Source organism: Astatotilapia calliptera, chromosome 7 (assembly GCF_900246225.1).
Source record: "Astatotilapia calliptera chromosome 7, fAstCal1.2, whole genome shotgun sequence".
Taxonomy (NCBI): domain Eukaryota; kingdom Metazoa; phylum Chordata; class Actinopteri; order Cichliformes; family Cichlidae; genus Astatotilapia; species Astatotilapia calliptera.
This window is the reverse complement of record NC_039308.1, coordinates 57,607,406-57,628,371: the sequence shown is the minus strand read 5'-3', so window position 1 is coordinate 57,628,371 and position 20,966 is coordinate 57,607,406. Positions and strand designations below refer to the sequence as shown.

Sequence of the window (20,966 nt, the reverse complement as noted above, 5' to 3'; positions counted from 1 at the left end):
TCACCAAAACCGAAGTACGAACCACACAGCAAGCCATAACAGTAGCCAGTCTATTAAAGATAACACAAAAAGGATCCAGTTTAACAACTTGAGGTAGTGGATGAGGCCTAGCAGAAACTGTAGCTGCCCTTGTCAAGACAGCTATCAGCCAATGCAGACATGTACCTAGTTCAATTATCCAGTTAAGAAAGTCATTTAAAAAAAAATTTCTTAAAAAATTACCCTACTCATAGTTGTTATTAAGGGGGGAATTGTCCATAGACATTCATATTAATGTGTGTTAAGCTTTAAATATGCTTTTTAATGATGGTAAGTCGGACATTCTAACATGGGACTCTAACATGGGATAGCTGGTGAGACAGCTTTGACAGGTTTCGACAGCGAAACCTGGTTTCGACAAAGGATGTTGAAGATGGAGCTGCCAGGCCGGAGGATAAGAGCAAGACTTCAGAGAAGGTTAATGGATGTATTGAAGGAGGACATGGAGCAGGTTGGTATGACGGAGGAGGATACCAGCGATGAGGTGAGATGGAGGCAGATGATCCACTAATGCCAGCAGGTAGAAGAAGAAATAGAAGATTTATGCAAAGTAGAAAGCATTAGACTAATAAAATGCAATACCTTTTCAAAGTAAAATTATTTTTTTTTATAATGACTTTATTTCAGGTTTTATAGGAAGTTATTTGTTAGTTTTCCAGGCATGCATTGAGTAGGCTACTGTATGAAAACCCGTGGTTGTCATATAAGTGAAGTCCTGTTACTAAAAATAACATTTTCTTTGTATTCCAGGGGGTTTAATACGACTTCACTGTGTTAATAATAATCGGTTCAGCAGTTATTTCTAAGTGGGTCAGCCTAGGCTCATTGGCCACAAGGACACTGCTTAATGGGAAATGAAATCCAAAAATATAAGTTACCTTACATAAAGCACAAAACAAATATGGCAGATCCACTTCATACCCAGGATTAGTGAGAGGACTGAAGCTCTTGAGGTTTAATTAGGTTGCGAGGTTCATTGGAGGTGAGGTTGGTGAGCAGGACACGCAATAAAACTTCCTCCTCCCTCCTCCTCCTCCTCCTTCGGACTTTATAAACCAGAACACTCCATTCGCTCCTGCTTTGCGCCCCAGTGAGCATCACATTGGATTACACCGCGGAGGTCAGTGTGCCGAAGATGCAGGAAACAGAGATGATGCTGACCGTGTCGTTCATGAATACGCGACATTTTACATGTTAGAGATAATTTTGTAAAAACAAAACAACAACAAAAAGACAGACCATATTCTCGGATTTTTTTCTAATCGATTCTTTTTAACATTTCCGGTAATATCAATAATATTTTGGTTTACTGCTCCCGGACAGTGTGCCTCCGCTACCCTGTCATGTGCACCCTCCGTCCGGCGTGGCTGTGCGTGCTGCTCGGGCTCTTGCCTTTGGAGATCCAGTCCCAAGCACTGACTCCGCAGAGAACTCACAGACCCAGGTACCCGAACCCCGAAACTTTTAGGGGGATTTAAATATTTGTTTTTAAGTAAATTGTTAAATTCAGAATATCTTCTTAACTAATAACCTTAATGGAAAACAACTTTAATTTTGCTGCTTTACTTTGATGCACATTTTGTATTTTTCCTCTTTTCCCCCCATACAAGATAAAGTATAAAGCAATGTTAAAAGGTTTTGTGAGTAATTGTGAATAAATTTGCACCACATAACACCCTTTAAACTCTCTCTTTAGAAATAAAAAGCCTTTGTAAAAAGGTAACTTTGGCAAAACAATGACTACACATCACAGCATTTGAAGAAAAAAAAGAAAGAAATAAAAACATAAAAGAGAAGAAAAAGGGTCTAGTGACGGAGTAAGGTAATTCCTCTCAGTAGCAGCAGGAGGTGAGACAGAGGTGAAGGTGATTTAGTGGGATTTGGGACAAGGATACATGCGCATACCGAGGGGCCAAGCAGCAAGCAAGCAGTCTGAATAAGACACCAGCAGCTTGTAGGTTCCTTAAGAACATGTTATGATGTGGCTGCTTCAAGGCCAGCAGCACGCCGTTTAAAATTACCGTCACATGCAAACCCACAGGTCGTTACTTTGTTTTCTGCTACCTTGGTAGATCTAATCAGAGAAAACTTCTTACGCTGTTTTGTGTGTGTGAGAAAGAAAGCGTAAGAGAGGGAGAGGGGTTATGCTCCCTGAGTCTAAGTTATATAAGAGGGATTTCTCCCCTTATTTGCAGCTTTTATAAAGCTTTAATCCCACATTAGTGTTAATACACCTTATCTATTGTTCGAGAGCTAAATTAGTGCAATAACAGTGTAAGATAAAAAGGCATCAAGGCAATGCATTTCATACAATTATTTTTATTTTTATTTTTTCAGAACTATTCCTGCTTGTTTATTTGATTGTTTTTCCTCAACAACACCAATAAGAATTATCAATTTGATTAAGTTGTGTAGCATTATATACTAAACATCTCTGGCTAATGGGGGTGGGGGTTGTGGGGAACCCCATCTCAAACGTCTCAGTGTGATTCAGTGCTGTTGGATGTAACGTAATATTGCTGCTGGCTCTCAGCAAAGTGAGCCTAAAGAAATAAAAGAGGAGAGAAAGAAAAATGAAAGCATCCTGCTGTAATTTTAAAAAGACAGAGCCAAAAGGAGGGAGGGGGTCGTGCTGTTAGTGAAGCTGTGGGCAACCCATAGGGACAAAAGGGTGTGTGTGTCTGTGTACACGTATGTGTCTGCATGTGTGTTCAGTCTCTCTGTGAACAGCCCCATGCTGAGCTCTAACTGGGGAAGAATGTTGGAGACGCTCCTTTTGGTCTCTCAGATTCAGGTTCACATCCTGAATCACACATGAGAGGTGAGGGAATGGGGGTTGCAATAGAAAGAAAAACACAAAAAGGGGGTTCAGCTTATTACATACTGCTATCATGGAGTGTTAATTGCTACCAGATATTATAGGCAACAATCGTTTCTGTTTTCCTTCCTGTGAGTTATGACCAAATTTCATTTTAAAGCATCTCAGCTGCTCAAAAAATAACTTTTTTACAACTTTACAGTAAGTTTCATTGACGATAAGCAATCCCTCTCTGTTCTCCAGCTAGTACCGCCATTAAACAGACCAGGTGGGCAAAGAAAACTGTGACTGGGAAATGGATATCACTATCATCAGATCTTGTCAACTCATAATAAAGTCGTACTTTTAATGTAACTGGCTGTAACAAAGCCAGGGTGAGATGCTGTCTAAAGCTATCCCTTCTCACATGTAGCACACAGCAGGCGATGTGAGGTGTGTTCTCACTTCTGAAGGAAGAAGGTGAGGTTGGTGCCTAAGAAGGCAGGACACATGAGGTCCTCTCACTCTCTGTTACATATATCTAACTGCGTCTGACATTTTTGTGCTCGCATGCACCTCTGGTGGGCAGTTTCTCATCTACAAGAACTCAGGATGCAGTGAATTCATGTTCACAGCTATAAATCTACAGCCAGTGGAGACTAAGGATGCACTTTAAAGAATGCAAGATGGTTTTTCACTGCACTCTGACCCATCCACTGCTAAACAGAAAAGAAAGAGTGGTATTTATGCAAATGTCTGAATGAGGCAAGGGAATGTGCTATGAAGACGATGAAACATGGAAAGCTGATTTGTCCAGATGGCATACCTGTGGAGGTATCTCCATACCTCCACAGGTCTGGAGTCTAGGAGAGAAGACAGGAGAGTTTGCTTATTTTTGCCAGATTGTTTAACATAATCTTGAAAAATGAGAAGATGGAAAAGTTGTGTACTGAATTTCAAGAACAAGGGTGATGTTCAGAGCTATAATAACTACAGAGCCACTCACAAAGATATGAGAAAGAGCTGTTGAAGCTTGACCGAAGCTAGTAATGATTAATGAGCAGCAGTACAGCTGAAAAGGAGCAATACGGAGAAGGTCAGGAGGAGTTGCACTGTGTCCTTGTAGGTCTATAGAAAGCATGCGGAAGGGTGCCAACAGAGGAACTGTGGTACTGCATGAGGAATTTAGGAGTGACAGAGAAGTGTGTGAGAGTGTTGCAGGACATGCATGAGGACAACGAGACAGAGGTGAGGTGCGCAGTGGGAGTTCAAGGTGGGGTTGAGCCCCGTCTATTTTGCAAAGGTGATGGAGAGGCTGACAGATGAGGTCAGGCAGGAGTCTCCGTGGACTAGGATGTTCACACATGGCATTGTGATCCATAGTGAGAGTATGGAGCTGGTGGAAAAGAGTCTAGAGTGCTGTAGGTATGCTCTGGAGAGAAGAGGGAGGAAAGCCAGAGGAAGCAAGACAGAACATTTGTGTGCATGTAAAGGAGACAGGTGGAAAGGTGAAGAAGAACACCCATCCCCGTATCTTGTAGTACAGTGGATAAGCAAAACCTTTTCACCACAATGAAAATGCAGACACTAAAAATTACTGGAAGTAAAATAAAAAATAGGCATATGTGTTTACTGTATTGGTTCTTTGCTGTATATTAGCTTACCTGTATTAGATGTGTTAGAAACTAGCAAGTAGCTCAGTGGCCCAGATTTCTTGTTACTGGGAGGCAGTTTGGTGCCAAGTGCCTTTCCCTTCAGTGGCAGTTGATTTTAAACCTCACCACAGGGGGCCATTTAACCATGTATGTGTGTGAGTAAATGCACAAATGTGTGTTTTTTTGTGCAGAAAGAAAAAGAGACAGGCAACTACAGATGTCAGCACACGCATGTAAAGATGAATAAAGCCAAGAGTTTTCTTACGCTGTGTACCGCATGCATGCAAAAGTCTGCATCTCAGTTTGACAGTCACGTGTCACAGTCACGTGTTTTGACTAATTCTCCACCATGCAACATTATGCCAGTGTGTGTGTGTCTAAGTGTGCACGCTTCATTCACCATCCATTAAAACCAGTTCAGTTCACCTAGCCTAAAGTCAATGGTATAACACACAATGAATGTGTGTTCTCGTGTGTGTTGGCAGTGAGAGCTAAAGGTGTCCAGCCAGAAGAGTGATCAGAATACCAGTCAGGATTAGTTACAGGATAAAATGGTAATCTGGCCCACTTTTCACAACAAACAAACAAACATTATCTTACTTCATCCATCCCTCTGCCTTTATTCTTTGTTCCTTACATACTGAATATACAATATCATTTTTTGCAGTACAGAATTATAAGTCATGCGTAAGGCAGTGTTGTGTTTGACAAAACTATAAAAGTATTAAAGAGAATTAGGGACGATGAGGGTTTGCAGTCATTTGACTTAACCACTTGCTCCTGTCAGCAGTATAAAAGGGCTGGAATAAACAGACAATTGCTTTATTGCAAACCTTTAATTTACCTGTGCAGTATTATGTCATCGCTGGTTGCTTACATGACAAAACATACCCCCTCTTTGCACTTGAACTTTTGAGCATCTGGGAGAAAGTGGGAATTATTTTTTTCTTTTTTAAATAGAAAAGGTATTGTGATGATGTGAGGGGAAAAAAACGTGTGCAGACAGCAGGAGACTGAGAAATAAAGTACTTAAAACCCACTCAAGGGGAGTGGAGGAGGTGTAGGAGCCCCTCACCACCAATCTACATTGTGCTTTGTCACTTCCCGGAACTGTTGTGAGATTTGCCGACTTGCATACTGTTATTGATTAACCATGTCTTTTTTTTTTTTGACTGAGCGGATGTCAGTGTCTTGGTTCTCGACTCTGTTGGTTTAAACCACTTTGGTCCGGTTGGGAGCTGGAAACAGAGCAGCCTTTAGATGTCGCTAGCAGAAATTTTAGACCGACTGGTTGCATTCTTTTTTAATTATTGACTAAAATGAACTTATCACCCTTTTAACTGTGTTTTGAAGATTAATGGGGGAAAGCAGTGCTTTAATGTTTAAGCAATGCACATAGACGGTTAGATAGCTACAGGCAGAACTACTACCTGTGCACCACTCTGTCTTTCTTTATCATCTCTTCTCAAAAATGAGACCTCAGACTGAGCACAGCAGACATTCCTGCAGTGCAACCGTGAATCCTGTAAGGCGTTTATCCAGTTTCACTGTGAAACTCAAGCAGGTGACATGCATGACTGCCAATCATCACATTTGAACAGGTATTGCTAATGTTGCGCGTTTACACAGTCACCCTTTCATATCCACACAGTTGTTCAATTTTAAATTGCTGCGTTAGGCGGGGATGAGGTTAATTGAAGTTATACTAAAGGATTCACTAAGTCTTCAGGAAATGAATCTGCACCAACGTAATGTACCCTAAAGTCATGGGGGCTCCATAGTAGAGTCAGAGATCCTTAGTTTGATCCTGAGAGGCGACATATATCCCTTTGGGGTTGCATCAATAAGGGAACCTGCCAAGTCAAACATGCAACAAACCCACTGTGACAACCCTTTGTGAATAAGGCAGCAGCTGAAAGTAGTATTATTACCCATAAGTCACGTTTATATGACGTATGTGAATGTGATTCCCTGGAAATATTTTCTGTCTTTCTGTCTGTTTTTCTCAGGCTGAGTTTTCCCAGAACCTCTAAATTCCCAAAGTCCTTTCACCCCAGCATCGTGCCAACTGTGTCTGATCTCTCTGTCGCTGCTCCCAACCAAATTACAGAGGAAGACGGACAGATCATCTGGAGGGCCTTGCTCCCACACAAAGATCCCCCGCCAAAGCCCTTTGACCTGTTGGTCGACCAAAGCCACAACGTGCTACCGGAGGTGCCAGTCTGGCAGCACGGGTCACGGGGTCGTCGCCATGCTGGTAGAGGCAGGGGCCACCCCCACCTGATGAGGGTGGGGTGTGTCCTAGGCACCTGTCAGGTTCAGAACCTCAGCCACCGTCTGTACCAGCTGATTGGACAGAGTGGGAGGGAAGACTCCTCCCCAATTAACCCCCGCAGTCCTCACAGCTATGGATAAAGCCACACCCACTCACCCACACTCAAGACAACTTCATCAACACCTGCTGGCAAATTACCCAGGTCCACTGTTACACTAACTATATGTTCAGGCTCAAAAATATCGCTACTGCTGTCATTCCTTAACAGAGCAGTTGTGGGGTTTTTTACAGCTTGGGTCTTATTTTTATAGTTTTGACTAAAACTCTCATCAGTAATAAGAACAAGGTACTCACAGAGTAAACTGTTGAACGCTTTGAATGAGGCAACATCATGAAAAAGACAACAGCAAAGACTAAGAGGCCATTTGGAAAGGTCAGAGTCGCTTGACTGGAAACAGCAGACTGCTTTTTTTTTTATGTCAGAGTGCTTTGGTCACTCAGGAGTCTTTCCCAAGACAACTTCCTGCTTCAACTCATTATCACCAATTTGAGATTGAATCTATCAATTATTCTGACGAGTACATTGCTATTGTAAGCTACAGATACGATTGTCAAATCTGTAAAAATAACACTTTTTAAAGATTATTACCTGTAGTGTGGGCTACAGCATTATACCGAGCTAAAACTAGAGTCCTATATGTTTTGGCATTTACAGCACGACTATCTTTGTAACCAGACAAGCCTCTCTCAACCAATCCCTACCTGACTAATGTCTGCTGATGAATGGTTATCCTCCTCCTCTTAACTTACCTGAGCTCAGTGTTAATCCACAATGTGTCTTGAAAGCACATTTATCCCTCTCTGCTTCAGTGCAGACAGAACCCGAGAATAACCCCCAATCAAACCCAATTAACCCTTCACCCAAAAACCCACAGTGCATATGATCAGCCAAAATAACCACTAACCCTAATCCGTAATCTGTCTGTACACTTAACAGACACCGTAGCAGGTCTCAACTCTATTAAACCAGAGGGAGGACAGCCGCACTCGATATTCTCTGCATCAGTTTGAGCCTTAATTGATCATTTATAAGGGCTTACAGTGTTTTGCCTTTCACCAGCGCAGATTAAGCATGCCAGTGAATTTAGACCATCATTTTTTAAGCTTTATAGTTTGTTTTATTCTTTTCTCTCTGTGTGCACATCAGCTCATTATAACTCCCGTTTTGGTAGTTCACACAGGCTATTATTAGGAATGCATGAAAGCACTTTATTATCCTTTACATTCAATATGACTTGAATTTTAAAGGTGTGTTATTTAACTTTAAATGAATGGGTCAGTTTTGCTGTAAATATCACACTTTAGTAAATCTTTGTTTTCATATACACTCCATTCAAAGACACAAGTGTCCTTTTGTAAACCATTGTGCTGTTTTCTTCTAACACTGATGTTAAATAAAAGCTTTATAGTTATTTCACCTGTCAACAGCAAATCGAGGCGTCAGTGTGAAGTTTTTTGTGAACATTTCATGCTGTATTATACTGACAATATTTTACAAATGAAGTAAAGTTACAAACCAGCATCATTTTACCCTTTTCATATCCATGTTGCCTCCTTTATTCTTTCACTATGAAACACTTTTTTGTCCATTCCTAAAAGGTGAGTGTGACTTACATTCACGTTTCATTTCCTGTACATGCACAGAACAAAGCAGGTAGAGTTCAAATGTTCAGAAAAAACACACATTGTAAGTCACGTTCATAAACAAAGAGCAGAGGCAGGGGCTAATGAGGCTACCAGACTTGATCCAGCTCCTTCTACAGCCACAAATAGCTTTAGATATAAAACATATTTTACACAAGTATAATAAACCCCACGGTTTGCAACATTTACATCAGATGTGCCATGCTTGATCGCATGCAGGCTGTTGTTTCTCAACAGTTTTGGGAGGCATTTAATGTGGCCAATTAGATTTAAGAGTGGGCCAAGCCTCTACCACCCCCAGATACACCCCTTAAACGCAAATCAGAACTAGAAATATTTAAGCTTTTCTGAGAAGTTATCTTGTTTGTGTCCAAAAAATTATGCCCAAAAATGTTTTTTTATGCCGTACAGTATTATTAACACATAAAACAAAATGTAAAGATCTGTTGTACTCCGTGTCCTCTCCGAGGGAATGTAAAGGTTGCAAATCAAAATTCAAATCCAAATATCTCATCACAGCAAAGCGGAAAAATATGAAGGTTTTCCTGTCGTCTGTTCAGTCTTTACAATGTTCACCTTGTGACCTGGTAAAGAGGCAGGCATTTGGTTTATGTGACAGACAGCAATCAATAAAAAAAATAGAAGTCACGAAGTAACGCTTGTTTGGACATCTTTGTCAACTTTACCTCTGTTAATCTGCGTTTGAACCAGCTGATACTTGAAAGACAGGACCGTTGATACTAAAAAATCCCAAGTCAGAGCCTGCCTTCATGAGGACCAGTACCCATAGATTACAAGAAAGCAGAATTGTTTTGCTATTTAAATAGTTTGTGATATAGTTCGCAGACATGTAAATATGACAAATCTACTGTATGTAATGCATAAATAGTATTAAAAACAGATCTACATATGTGTAAAAACTTTTTTCCCCCGATAATTATAAAAAAAATAAAAACAACTTAACTGTGAAAAGAAGTACTGAGTCATTCTACATAAGCCCAAACATGCAATCTGCTGATCACTGAAAAGCTCTTCCTGGAACGGACAGACACTCTGACATACAAAAACACACAAACAAGGCCAACGTGCAACACAGGGTACCCCATTACATAAAATTTGGTTAAAGTGTGACAGGACATTGCTGTAGACCTAGCCCCCAGTGCACGTCAAAAAGGTTACAGTTTGAACCAGGAGGATATATATGGGCAGGCGGACAGTGACCACCAGAGCATCGACGCATCACAACCCATCACAACCCAACAGTAACTGTGATTTCACCTATCAGCCATGAGGATCATTAACATTGTAAGTTTAATTTTGGCCCATTCACACCATTCATTTGAAAGCAGAGTTGCTGCATAGCTTTGTAAAATCTGAAAATGTACTTTTTACTGCTCAAAGGGTCCGGACCCGTCTCTGGCATATCGGCCAAATTTGGAGACAAGTAAGGCGAAAGACAAGGAAGACTACAGAAACTTTGAGGTAATTAAACAAACCAGCTTAATTCCACATTAATTTATGAGTTGAAGGAAAAAACTGAGGTTATAATTACAGGCAGACATAACTGCTTTAAGTTAAAAAAAAAAAAAAAAAGCTGAGCTTCAGAGTGAGCCAAAACTTAAGCAAAATATCAAAATGTACCTAACACTAACCCAAGGCTGACCACAAGGGGAGTTCAGGTTCTTATTTTCTACTCAATAGAGTCTGACTTCTGGCTAATTTGATCAGTTCTGTAACAGCAGATCATTCACTCAGTTCATTTAGTCATTCACTGAGTTTAAGCTTCCACAGTGGGGTCAACTCACTGAAAGATAGTTGAGTTTTTATCAGCAGAGGCTGACACAGTTCTGCATATGTCATCAGATTTTTAACTAATCAAACATTACAGTCTAATGCAGATTTTCCGAGAAGCTCATTGATTTGATGGTCTGATCTAACTAAACAACTATGTAACCCAGTGTTAAAAACGGGATTAAAAGTATAAATATTCATACTCTCACAATGGGAATAAATATTGATAAAAACAAAGTTAATTATAATAAATACTGATAAAAAAGCATGTAAATATAAGTTTAATTAATATGTACATATGTATATGTAATATATAAATGGTGTGGGGGCAGAACTTAGTCCTTTAGAGTGTGTTTGTTAGATCCACTGAGCGACCAATCATTGGCCGGTGTTGTGCCAAAAACTGATTGCTTGTATTTAAACTGCTATAAATAACTTGTTGATCTACAATATGTGAAACATATGTCAAATATATCTCTCGTGAATTATATCAAGTCCTCTTAACCAACAAACAACATTCCTGTAACAAGGTAGAAGCCGCAATCACTTTTTGGCAGGGACTTTTATGTATCCTTTATTTATGCAGTTAAAAAAATTATTGTTTATTGTAAGTGGACAAAAGGAAGCTGATTGATTACAATTAAGTACAATAACACAGCTACAAAGATAATTGAGAAACAGGTAATTTTTTTAAATTTTGTATATAACCCCTTTGCAATACCTGTTCACCGAAGTCTATTTAGCAACATACGTAACGATATTACACATAAAAAAACACACGGAAACATTGGAAATCAGTTTTTGCTTTTGAGAATCTGTTGGTGTTGGTCTGTGTTTTCAGAGCGGAAACCTAATTGACCGTGTCTTCAACACGTACAGCCTGATGCACACCTATCAAACAGTGGAGTTTGTAAACCAAAAGGTGAGAAAATTAGAAGGAAAAAAAAAACAGTGAGTAAAACCTCGTACAAAGAGAACATTTTAAAAAAGAGACCTGGATATTAAAAATAAGGTCTGTCACTATGTGAAATGATCAGTTACAGATTCATGAATGGCAGCTTTTAGTCAATCACACTGAACTTGTGCGACCTCTGGATTTGCCTCTGGATGAGCAAACTTGACTCAGACTGAGCAAACAAAAAAGAAAGAGGTCTGAATCACAGACCAGTCTCTGGCCTTAACATTGTTTACTTAACCTAATTCTCCTCACAAAGTTATACATTGAATATATTGTCATATATTTGACAACATGATGTGCTTTTGCTTTATTATAAACGGCAGAATATTAGTGTTAACTGCTGAATAGCATCGTGTCTGTGAAGGTTCTCAGTCATCCAGGTCATCGTAGTCAAAGGAGCTTGCAAAGAAAAGCGTCTGGACTTCTTTAAGTTGCTTGAAGACGTTTCACCTCTCATCCAAGAAGCTTCTTCAGTTCTAAGGTCAAATGGTGGAGAGTCCCAGATTTAAACCTAGTGGGAGTATCCCCCCACAGAGGGAAAAAAGGACCCCCTGATGATCCTCTAATCGCCTGAGCCAAGGTGTGGAACTGGGTGTGGGTCCCAATCAGCCAGGGTTTCGGGTGAGCTCATTGTGAAACCTGGCCCCACCTTATCATGAGAATTCCTGAGGTCAGATGGCCCAGGATGTGCGTGGTCGTTAAGGCGTCTAGGGGAGGGAACTCAAAACTGGATTATAGATGGCAGACAGTTGGTGTCGTAAACCACCGCCTCTGTTCAAAGATGGTCGCTCACAGTGGACATAGATGGCTTCTTTCAAACCATCTGTCCTCTCTGTCCAAAATGTGAACATTGGCATCCTCGAAAGAGTGACCTTTGTCCTTTAGATGCAGATGGACTGCTGAGTCTTGTCCTGTGGAGGTGGCTCTTCTGTGTTGTGCCATGCGCTTGTGAAGTGGCTGTTTGGTCTCTCCAATGTAGAGGTCTGAGCATTCCTCGCTGCACTGTACAGCATACACCACATTGTTAAGTCTGTGTTTTGGAGTTTTGTCTTTTGGGTGAACCAGTTTCTGTCTGAGTGTGTTGCTGGGTCTGAAATGCTTGGAGAAAACTCTCCTGAGTTTTTCTGATACACCGGCAACCTTTACATGCGTGTGTTCCTTCACACGCATGTGCAAGGAACACACGCATGTAAAGGAAGCACTCAAAACGTGCAGCTATCCTAAATGGGCGTTCTTAAAGTCAGCAAAGAGGCACAGAAAAGAAGATCAGACACCAGCGAGGGAGGATAAGAAAGACAGACGCAACAACATTGTCATCCCCTATGTAGCTGGTGTATCAGAAAAACTCAGGAGAGTTTTCTCCAAGCATGACATCCCAGTGTATTTCAGACCCAGCAACATGCTGTGGGGAGACACTCCCACTAGGTTTAAATCTGGGACTCCCCACCATTTGACCTTAGAACTGAAGAAGCTTCTCGGATGAGAGGTGAAACGTCTTCAAGCAACTTAAAGAAGTCCAGACGCTTTTCTTTGCAAGCTCCTTTGACCGCTGAATAGCATCACTTCTATCTGTTCACCAGAGCATTTTTCACACACCGCTTGGAGTTATTTAACTGTCTAATATTGATGCAGCACACTGAATGGAACGGTTGTAACCACACCCGGATGGGGATGATGGATGCCATCATGTCTCTAGACCAGCTTGTGGATGAGTCTGATCCCGATGTGGACTTCCCCAACTCCTTCCACGCTTTCCAGACTGCTGAAGGCATCCGCCAAGAACACCCAGACAAAGGTAAAGTGCAGAGAGAGAATCAGAAATGCACCGAGACTGTGGAAAAGCTCATGCTATAGAGTAAATATCTTTTACTTACTGTACCTCTCAGAATGGTTCCAGCTGGTTGGTCTGATCCATGATGTCGGAAAGATCATGGCTCTCTGGGATGAACCGCAGGTGAGGGATAGGTCCAAGATAGGTAAAGCTGGCACAGCAGATTCATCTGTTCAAAGTTTTCAGAGCTGCTTTTCCTCAAACGGAAGTTTTAACACAGTTGTGTTCATTTAGTTTATTGCTCATTATTGTTATTATTACTATATAAATCCCATTTGTTTCATGTTTAATTTTAATAGGTTTCTAAGGTAACTGTCTGTGTCTCTGTGTCCTGTAGTGGGCTGTAGTGGGCGACACTTTTCCTGTTGGCTGCAAATTTCAAAACTCCATTGTGTTCAGAAACAACACCTTCCTGAAAAATCCAGATGACAATAATCCCAAATACAAGTTGGTATTCTGACGTTGACTCTGCGAATTTCACAAAATAATTGCACATATTTTACAGATGAGAACATTGGAAAAAAAAGTTAACGAAGTGTGCTTGAAAGCAAACTGCTCAGTGGACATAAAAACACACATCTGCATCTGTTCAGTCCACAGTTGGTGTTAATCAGCTGACCAAAAAAATTTTTTTTATTTGTGCTATTGAAAATATGCTCCTTGTAAAATTATGACTGCTGACAGTAAATTGTAGTCTAATTATTAAAAGTGCAGGGAGTTGATCCTGTTATGTTTTTTCCCCCTTTAGCACTGAGTTTGGGATCTACGAACCAAACTGTGGCCTTGACAATGTCCTCATGTCCTGGGGCCACGATGGTAAGAAGCATCATCAGCCACGCATGACTTAAATTATTTTTAAAAGTTCTACTACTATAGAAGAGCATTTATCTATTACACTGTGATCTACACCCTTGCGTTCTTGTCTTCAGAGTATCTCTATAGAGTTATGAAGTTCAACAAGTGCCTCATCCCAGAGGAGGTGAGTTAATTATTACCTTAAATTGTTTTTATCGGGGGCAATTAGCTTTATAGTTGGCACAAAAGTGTTAGGCAACAGGAAAGTCTTGGCTCTGAATTAACAGCTTAAACACTAATTCCTCTTTTCCTCTGACATGGTGCCAGTTCTGCTTGGTGCTCTTTGAGAACCAGGGTAGATTTCAGCAGGTTTAAGAACCAAACATTTAATTGGATTAATTTGTGGGGAAAGACTGATTGCAACTCCAACACAACCGGAGTAAAGGTCAAAGATTAGGCATCAGAACAAAAGGGGTAGAATAGAAGAATTAGTGGATAAATCCCGATTATAGTGGAAAAAATACATTTGTTTTTTCCATGCATACAGTGACTGGAGACACCTCTAATTTGTGTCTCCCTCCAGGGCTTATACATGATTCGCTTCCATTCCTTCTACCCCTGGCACTCCCATGGAGATTACATGCATCTGTGCAACGATAAAGACTTGAAGATGCTGCCCTGGGTCAAAGAGTTCAAGTGAGTATCTTAAACACACATGTAAAATGTGTTCAGTCAAGTTTTGCACCCAGGACTTAACTCTGATTCATCTACAGCAAATTTGACCTGTACACAAAAACCACTGATCTGCCTGACGTCAACAACCTGAAGGTGTACTACCGGTCTCTGATTGACAAGTACTGTCCTGGAGTACTGCAGTGGTAAAACGGACCAAAAGGAACGCTTAAAAAGAAAAATCACCGACAACACTGTTAGAAATCGGTTAGTGGAATGATTTTACATACCTATATTGTGACACTCTGACTAAATGTATAGCTGGACTTGGTGTCTTTCTGTATATAGTTTAGTTTTTACTGGATAAATCAATCTTATTTTGTATATTCTAATCATTATAATAATGCCTATTTTATACAATAAAGCATGTACAAATCAAAATTTCACTTTTATTGTACTGTTACATATATATAAAAAGATTTCAAAACACTACAGTGTTCCATGTGTTTAATTTGAAATCTTAAACAAAAACAAAACCCAAAACACACGTTTGTAGAAAAGGGGAAAAGTGCTTGTGTGATTTAGTTCTGTACATACAGCAAGACGCAAACAGCACAGGCGGGAGACAAACTGTGCCGAACAGTAGCGTCAACGCTAGACAAACCAGAGCCCACATCATCGTTTCTCGTTTCATTCTACATGATTTGTTTGGTTTTTTTAAACTGGGTTTCTCCAGGTGTTCAGCTGTATATGTCAGAACTGACAAGGAAGGCATTAAAATGTTTAAAAAACTTCTGCAAAGTGATGAAGCAGAAATACAGAGAGATACAGTGTGGTGCAGTGAAGTGTTGGTGAAACAAGGCAGGCATGTTGTTAACGAGTGGCTGATCGGGAAACACAAAAATACAGAAAACATCTTCTTTGGTCATCTTGGTAACATTTTATAAAGGCAGACGTGATAACAGTCTACGATGGATTACCAGTAGCTTTTTCAAGGCCCTCATCTTTTTTCTATCCTTTCTTCATCCTCATCTTCTTCATCAACTTCGTTCTCCTCTTCTCCCTCCTCTTCCACCTCGTCTTCACTGTCTGCTTCTTTGTCAGCCTCCTCATCTGCCTGCTGTTCATCAGACTTCTCATGATGGTCTGAAGAAGAGCCGTCGGCCGCATTTTCAGTACGATCGGTCGCTGTGGCCTTGTGAGCGTCTGAAGGCTTCTCTGCATCTTTGCTTTTATGTCGCAATCCCTGAAGTAGACAGAAGGTGGCACTGCAGGCAATCAGGGTCCAGATAAGTGTGTGCGCAGGGACACCTCTGACCTGAGAGCGCACCCACCTCACCGCTTGGGCAACAGTGGTGTTGGACAAACGGCGCGGAGGAGACTTGTCCTATAAACAGAAATCAGTGTGGATCAGTGGTGGTGCTAACACTGGATCTTTTGAGCTGGAAAACTAAGGCTTGTGTTTTTATTACATCACATCACCAATCATGTTAGTTTTGTTTTCACACTGAAATTATGAAACCGACTGCTTCCTATACTGGCATACGTCATGGACATGTAGTCTAATTCATGCAGGAAAATAGAACTGCATGCCGCATCTCATTTTCACCCTCCCCCACACTTTTGACCACTTGTAATATTCTCTACAACTCATCTGAAAAGGATGACACACTGGTGTACAGTGGGTCCTCTTTTCTCTTCTGACTGGTCTGCCTTTTTTGTCCCAGGGAGGGCTTCAAACACAAAAATCTGGTTCTGTGGAACAACTATCCAGAAGCCTAAATCTAATCAGGAGCGAACATTAAGCTCTTCGAATACAGGAAAGCATTTTCGAGAGTTACCTTAAGTCCATATTGGTTGAGCATGCCCTCTAGGAAACTGTTTCCCAGATGCACTATGGGATAGAACTCCTCATCATAGACCCTCCTCCACCAGCGCTCTGGGAAAGAGCTGCAAACAAAGAGTCGGTGAGGTCTAGTTTTAGGATAAAATAAGTAAACCTGCATTAAATTTAGTATGCATGTCTAAAGTCACTTTTTTTTTTTTTTAAACACCAGAAAATGAAATAAAGGAATAAATCAAGCCGTGAAATGTTTCCAGTGAAGTTTCTTCAATGCATGCAAACACAATGAAGCACGAGGAGAACCAGAGAGCACTGACCCGTCAGCCTTTGATTCGGTAAACCAGTATCTGTAGCGGTGAGCTCGCAGATAGGCAGGCGGCTGCTGGTGAAATGGATACTGGGATACATCCGACTGGATCAGTTCAACAACTGCAGAACACAAAGCAAACTTTAAGAGAACTGTTTGTTCCTGACCAAGGTAATTGAGCACTGTAGAATAGTCTAAGTCAAGACTAAGGTAGAACAGAAAACTTGTAACATGGATCTCTGGTGGATTTTTATTTGCCTCCTGCTACTTTTTCTTTTGATTGCACCACCTTTGAAAATACCATAAAATGTGGCTTTCAAATAAAACCGTATAAACAAACAACATGGGATTTTTTCCCCCTAATTTGATTAACTGAACTTCCCATTAAGCAGCTGCACAAGGAAAATGCAGCTCTCCGCTCTACGTGTTCATACCGTCTCTTTTTCCTTGCAGGAGTCTGTACATCAGGCTGGTGAACCATGGAGATTGCGTATTGGGCCCAAGAGCAGCAAACCACATTTGCCAGTCCAGCCTGGGCTGATGGGGTGTCAGCACAGGAGGAGGTGCACTCAGATTCCCTGGCTTATACATGAACTCAATCTCCTATAAAGAAAAAAAGATTTAAATGAAAATAAGTTAATGTTATGAAATATGCAGTTTTCCTAATTTACAAATTAGAGAATTTTACATCTTGTTTAAGTTCTCACCGTCCATGTGACCCCATCACTGCTTCCCTCAATGACAACCTCGGGTCGCCCGCCAACTCCGGTCATCCTTCTGAACAAACCGTACGAGTTGACTACCTGATAGCGATCAACCATCTCATAGGCTTGGCGCACTCCTGGCCACAACCTGGAGTTGGAATCGTACTCTATGAAGGTAAACGGCACCTGAAAGAGAATCAGGCGATTTACAGCTGATCGCTTATGAGCTTTATCAGTTCCCATGTTTCCAACAGAACTCACCAGGCTGACAGCGAACATTGAAGCTGCAGCCCCTGCGAACACCGTCCACTGGACCGTTCCCCAAAACCTCTTAAAGAAACCAGACACACACGCACACCTAGAAATAAAAGTTAGATGTTAAGTTGCACAACATCTAAAAGGCAACTGCTCAACAAGCAACACATCACAACCATTTATAGGTCAATCTTACCTGAAGAGAGAGGTAACCATCTCCCAGGTGAGTGAGAGGACACCGATCCAGATACAGGGAATAGTGACGGTCTTCAGAAACAGGTTAAACTGGTGGTATGTAAATGCTGCCAAGGACATTTTAAGGAACATGAAAAAAGAGAAGCAAAATTGGTTACAGGCACATAAAAAGAAAAAAAAAAAGAAACACTCACCTGTCCGCGAGGAGATGCCTTTCTTAGCTGTATCCAGCTGCAGGTCAAAGCAGATGATTGTTCCAACAATCAGCAGAGCCCAGACCACCAGCTCCAGCAGGTAACACAGCCACGACCACAGCTTTGAGTCTAAATACAGTGGAGAGAGAGAGTGAGCAAAGTTTGTCCTCAATATTTCTTTTAGTCTGAAGGAAGTTGAGATAAAACAAAATGTGCATTCTTCGTGACAAACAGCTACGCCTTAGCCTACGAAACATCGCCTGGGCTGCAGCTGTGCAATGAAGTTTCATACCATCATTCCCGTTATCAGTCTTGTATGCCTTGCGCAACCAGAAATAGACATGGCGATCATCCAGAAGTGACAGACAGAGGGTCACAGTCAGCAGGTTGAAGAAGTTGTAGTTGCCAGACAAAATGATGAAGACTTGAAGCAGCACCTACACGAGGAGAGAAAACAGACTGATTTCATTTTAGAGCCAACATTGAAGTTGATAATACTGCAGGTGAAACTAAAGCAAAACGTGAAAAAATTCATTTCTTTTCACCTGCAAGTAAAAAGCTCCAAGTCGGAGCCTCCGCAGTGGACTGAAGAACAGGAACGGAACAGCGATCTCGATAACGAAGGCTCCCACCACGCTCAGCTTCTGCCAGCACACCGGCAACTGGTGGGCAAACCAGGCCAGAGGGGTTGGGATACACTGAGTCTCGTAGTGATACGTGAGGGCTGCTCAACACACAGCAAAAAGAGGGAGAGAGTAATCAGATGGAGGAAAATGACAGAATGAAATGGGAAAAGAAAACATGACACCACTGTGTAAAGACAGCATAAATGGCATCCATACAGTCACTCATCCGTACCTGTGAGGCCCCACCAGGTGGGACAACGTGAGGTTAGCTTCACCACCCCGGATGCAAACATGAGTCTGAAGAGCAGCCAGCGAGTAAGCCAGAAGGTGACACGATCGTGCTCTCTGACCCCTCGTGACCCTCCGATTAAAGTCAGGGGAGCAACAAGGATACAGAGGAACCCCGTCTCTAGGAGCAGGTTGTCCCTGAAAAGCAAGCAATCAAAGCAAGAGGAGAGACTAGTAAGAAATTGCATCTACAACAGTGTTGCACAGCAGCAGAGACCTTGCAGCACACTGATAAAATGATCTCCTTTAAGCAGCTGCTGTTTTAGAAGCTGTGTGGTATTCAGGAAAAAAATGAACTGCATTGCACTCACCACTGGAAGTAGAGGAAAACCTGGCCTACCTGTAACAGACAAAAGTTTAGTGAGAAATACTGTGACAGGAAAAAACAGAAGAGCGCATTACCACCGTGCAAAATCACCTCATACATAGACAGGTACAAGACCCAGAGGCAGAAGAACACCACACTGTCTCGAAAAGCCTCCACCAGCGTGGCAGCAAGGCTCAGTGCCGCACCGATAAGACACAGCAGCTCCATGGCAGTGTGAGTGTCCAGGCCAAGCCGAGGTCCCAGCCACAACAGCGTGGGAGAGGAGAGCAGCTGCTCCACCAGAGGCTTCCCACTGTATCGCAGCTGCCAGCGGGCAGGGAGCAGCCCCTCATTTCCATACAGACCTGCACACAAACACGGAAAGCAACAGTACTGATTATGCTGGTGGTGAGCAGTGGATTCATTATGTTACTCTTTTTAATGAATTTTACTTCTCAGTGCTGGAGATTATAATCTGAGTCATTATAATCTGGTGACCTGCTGGGTGGAATCGAAAAATAACAACACTGGTCATACATATGTGATGCAGTTCTATAAGTAAAATGAATGAAAATATTTTATTATAACCACCAGTTCTTAACAAGTTTAACAATGTTGCAAATGTATGTACTATGGCGTAAAAATTAACGAAAATAAACAGTAGTAACCTTTGCAGTGGAAAGTCATGTTGCCATTGCGACTAAATTAAAAAATAGCCCAAATACATTTCCTTTCAAATATGGGCGGAGGAATTTTTTTTTTTTTTCAACTTAACTGGGCTGCAGAGATACCCCTTACATTAAAAACATAGTTCGGGTGTGCTGTGACTCAAAATGCCACCGTATGTCTTTTTTTTTTTTACAACAGGTTGCTTGTAAATTTGGCCCAGTTGCAGGCTGACCGTGCCCGGGATGAAGAAACTTCCAGGCGGTTCTTCACCACGTCTAACGGCGTGGAAAGCAGAGGAACGGACACACAGGAAGCGCCAAGTTCCCAGCTAACAGGCTAACACATAACATTAAGGGAAGTCAGCTAGCCGCTTCTTGGGCTGCAGAGTTGAGAGGCTCACCTGGTATCTGCACGTAGAGGGAAACAAAAGCAGTCAAGTAGATGACCGCCATGCACCAGAGGAACATGCGGCGTGGCAGAACAACTTCCCCCATGTTTGACCGACTCCCGTTCTGCTTTTTTACCCCTTCACCTATCGCTGCTACTCCTGTGGAAGCTGGGAGCGGGATTTCACGTAGCTGGGGGACACGTAGAAACGAGCTGCTTACGCTAAATTCACCCGAATGGTCGCTAGGTGCCGCTGCAGGTGGCTTGAACGGTGTGGTGCGTTAAAGGTACACGGGAATTTAGATATATAACCCGATTTAAGGATTAGCTTGTTTCTGACGATCAGATCATAATTAATAAAATACATTTTACAAGAACAAATCAATGTCGTATACATTTATTTTTCATCACTTATTTCGAGGGATACCTCACGTTTATTCTATGAAGCTGAATGCAAAATAAACAAAACGATACAAACAGAAGAATAAACTTTGAAAATGTTTAAAATAAAATAAAACGCAGGGTCACGACTTCAGAAGGTTGTTTCTACGGCTACAAAAAATAAATAAATACATTATTTATTGAAATTCTAATGAAATTTTTTTTTTTTTAAATTATGGTTTGGGGAGGGGTTTTTTTGTTTTTGTATTGGCAGAAATAATCTTTAAAAAGAC

The 20,966-nt window shown here is 41.5% G+C and overlaps 3 protein-coding genes across 4 annotated transcripts; 2 read left to right on the top strand and 1 right to left on the bottom strand.

The window, feature by feature from the left end:
* The first annotated feature begins 224 nt into the window (after positions 1 to 224).
* adm2b (adrenomedullin 2b) lies at positions 225 to 9,250 on the top strand. 2 transcript variants are annotated; one of them, XM_026176066.1, is made up of 3 exons: positions 1,109 to 1,159; positions 1,363 to 1,483; positions 6,501 to 9,250. In XM_026176066.1, exons 2-3 carry the CDS (start codon positions 1,383 to 1,385, stop codon positions 6,904 to 6,906), a joined length of 507 nt encoding a protein of 168 aa, XP_026031851.1. In that variant the 5' UTR covers positions 1,109 to 1,159; positions 1,363 to 1,382; the 3' UTR covers positions 6,907 to 9,250. The 2 variants fall into 2 exon arrangements, with proteins under 2 accessions (XP_026031852.1, XP_026031851.1); XM_026176067.1 differs by lacking the exons at positions 1,109 to 1,159; positions 1,363 to 1,483 and adding an exon at positions 225 to 523.
* A 370-nt stretch (positions 9,251 to 9,620) lies between these two features.
* Positions 9,621 to 15,009, top strand: miox (myo-inositol oxygenase). Its single transcript, XM_026176065.1, has 10 exons — positions 9,621 to 9,775; positions 9,872 to 9,952; positions 11,103 to 11,183; positions 12,852 to 13,014; positions 13,106 to 13,173; positions 13,388 to 13,497; positions 13,799 to 13,866; positions 13,980 to 14,029; positions 14,429 to 14,541; positions 14,619 to 15,009. The coding sequence occupies exons 1-10, from the start codon at positions 9,758 to 9,760 to the stop codon at positions 14,725 to 14,727; spliced, it is 861 nt and encodes a 286-aa protein (XP_026031850.1). The 5' UTR covers positions 9,621 to 9,757; the 3' UTR covers positions 14,728 to 15,009.
* Positions 15,008 to 20,565, bottom strand: lmf2a (lipase maturation factor 2a). The gene is made up of 14 exons (XM_026176064.1): positions 20,306 to 20,565; positions 19,348 to 19,601; positions 19,241 to 19,269; positions 18,874 to 19,067; positions 18,561 to 18,739; positions 18,308 to 18,452; positions 18,016 to 18,144; positions 17,823 to 17,928; positions 17,633 to 17,729; positions 17,375 to 17,557; positions 17,102 to 17,270; positions 16,678 to 16,789; positions 16,359 to 16,467; positions 15,008 to 15,904 (listed from the first exon to the last, which is right to left on the bottom strand). Exons 1-14 carry the CDS (start codon positions 20,397 to 20,399, stop codon positions 15,518 to 15,520), a joined length of 2,187 nt encoding a protein of 728 aa, XP_026031849.1. The 5' UTR covers positions 20,400 to 20,565; the 3' UTR covers positions 15,008 to 15,517.
* Between the last annotated feature and the right edge of the window lie 401 nt (positions 20,566 to 20,966).

What these genes read in the sequence shown, in the direction of transcription:
- adm2b (XM_026176066.1), top strand. Translation starts at nt 1,383, where the DNA reads ATGTGCACCCTCCGTCCGGCGTGGCTGTGCGTGCTGCTCGGGCTCTTG. An exon ending in CAGAGAACTCACAGACCCAG is followed by an intron (nt 1,484 to 6,500) that starts GTACCCGAACCC and finishes TGTTTTTCTCAG; the next exon opens with GCTGAGTTTTCCCAGAACCT.
- miox (XM_026176065.1), top strand. An exon ending in CTCTCTGGGATGAACCGCAG is followed by an intron (nt 13,174 to 13,387) that starts GTGAGGGATAGG and finishes TGTGTCCTGTAG; the next exon opens with TGGGCTGTAGTGGGCGACAC. An exon ending in AGTGCCTCATCCCAGAGGAG is followed by an intron (nt 14,030 to 14,428) that starts GTGAGTTAATTA and finishes GTCTCCCTCCAG; the next exon opens with GGCTTATACATGATTCGCTT.
- lmf2a (XM_026176064.1), bottom strand. Translation starts at nt 20,399, where the DNA reads ATGGGGGAAGTTGTTCTGCCACGCCGCATGTTCCTCTGGTGCATGGCG. An exon ending in TTGGAGCTTTTTACTTGCAG is followed by an intron (nt 18,453 to 18,560) that starts GTGAAAAGAAAT and finishes CTCCTCGTGTAG; the next exon opens with GTGCTGCTTCAAGTCTTCAT. An exon ending in ACCGAATCAAAGGCTGACGG is followed by an intron (nt 16,468 to 16,677) that starts GTCAGTGCTCTC and finishes CTTTGTTTGCAG; the next exon opens with CTCTTTCCCAGAGCGCTGGT.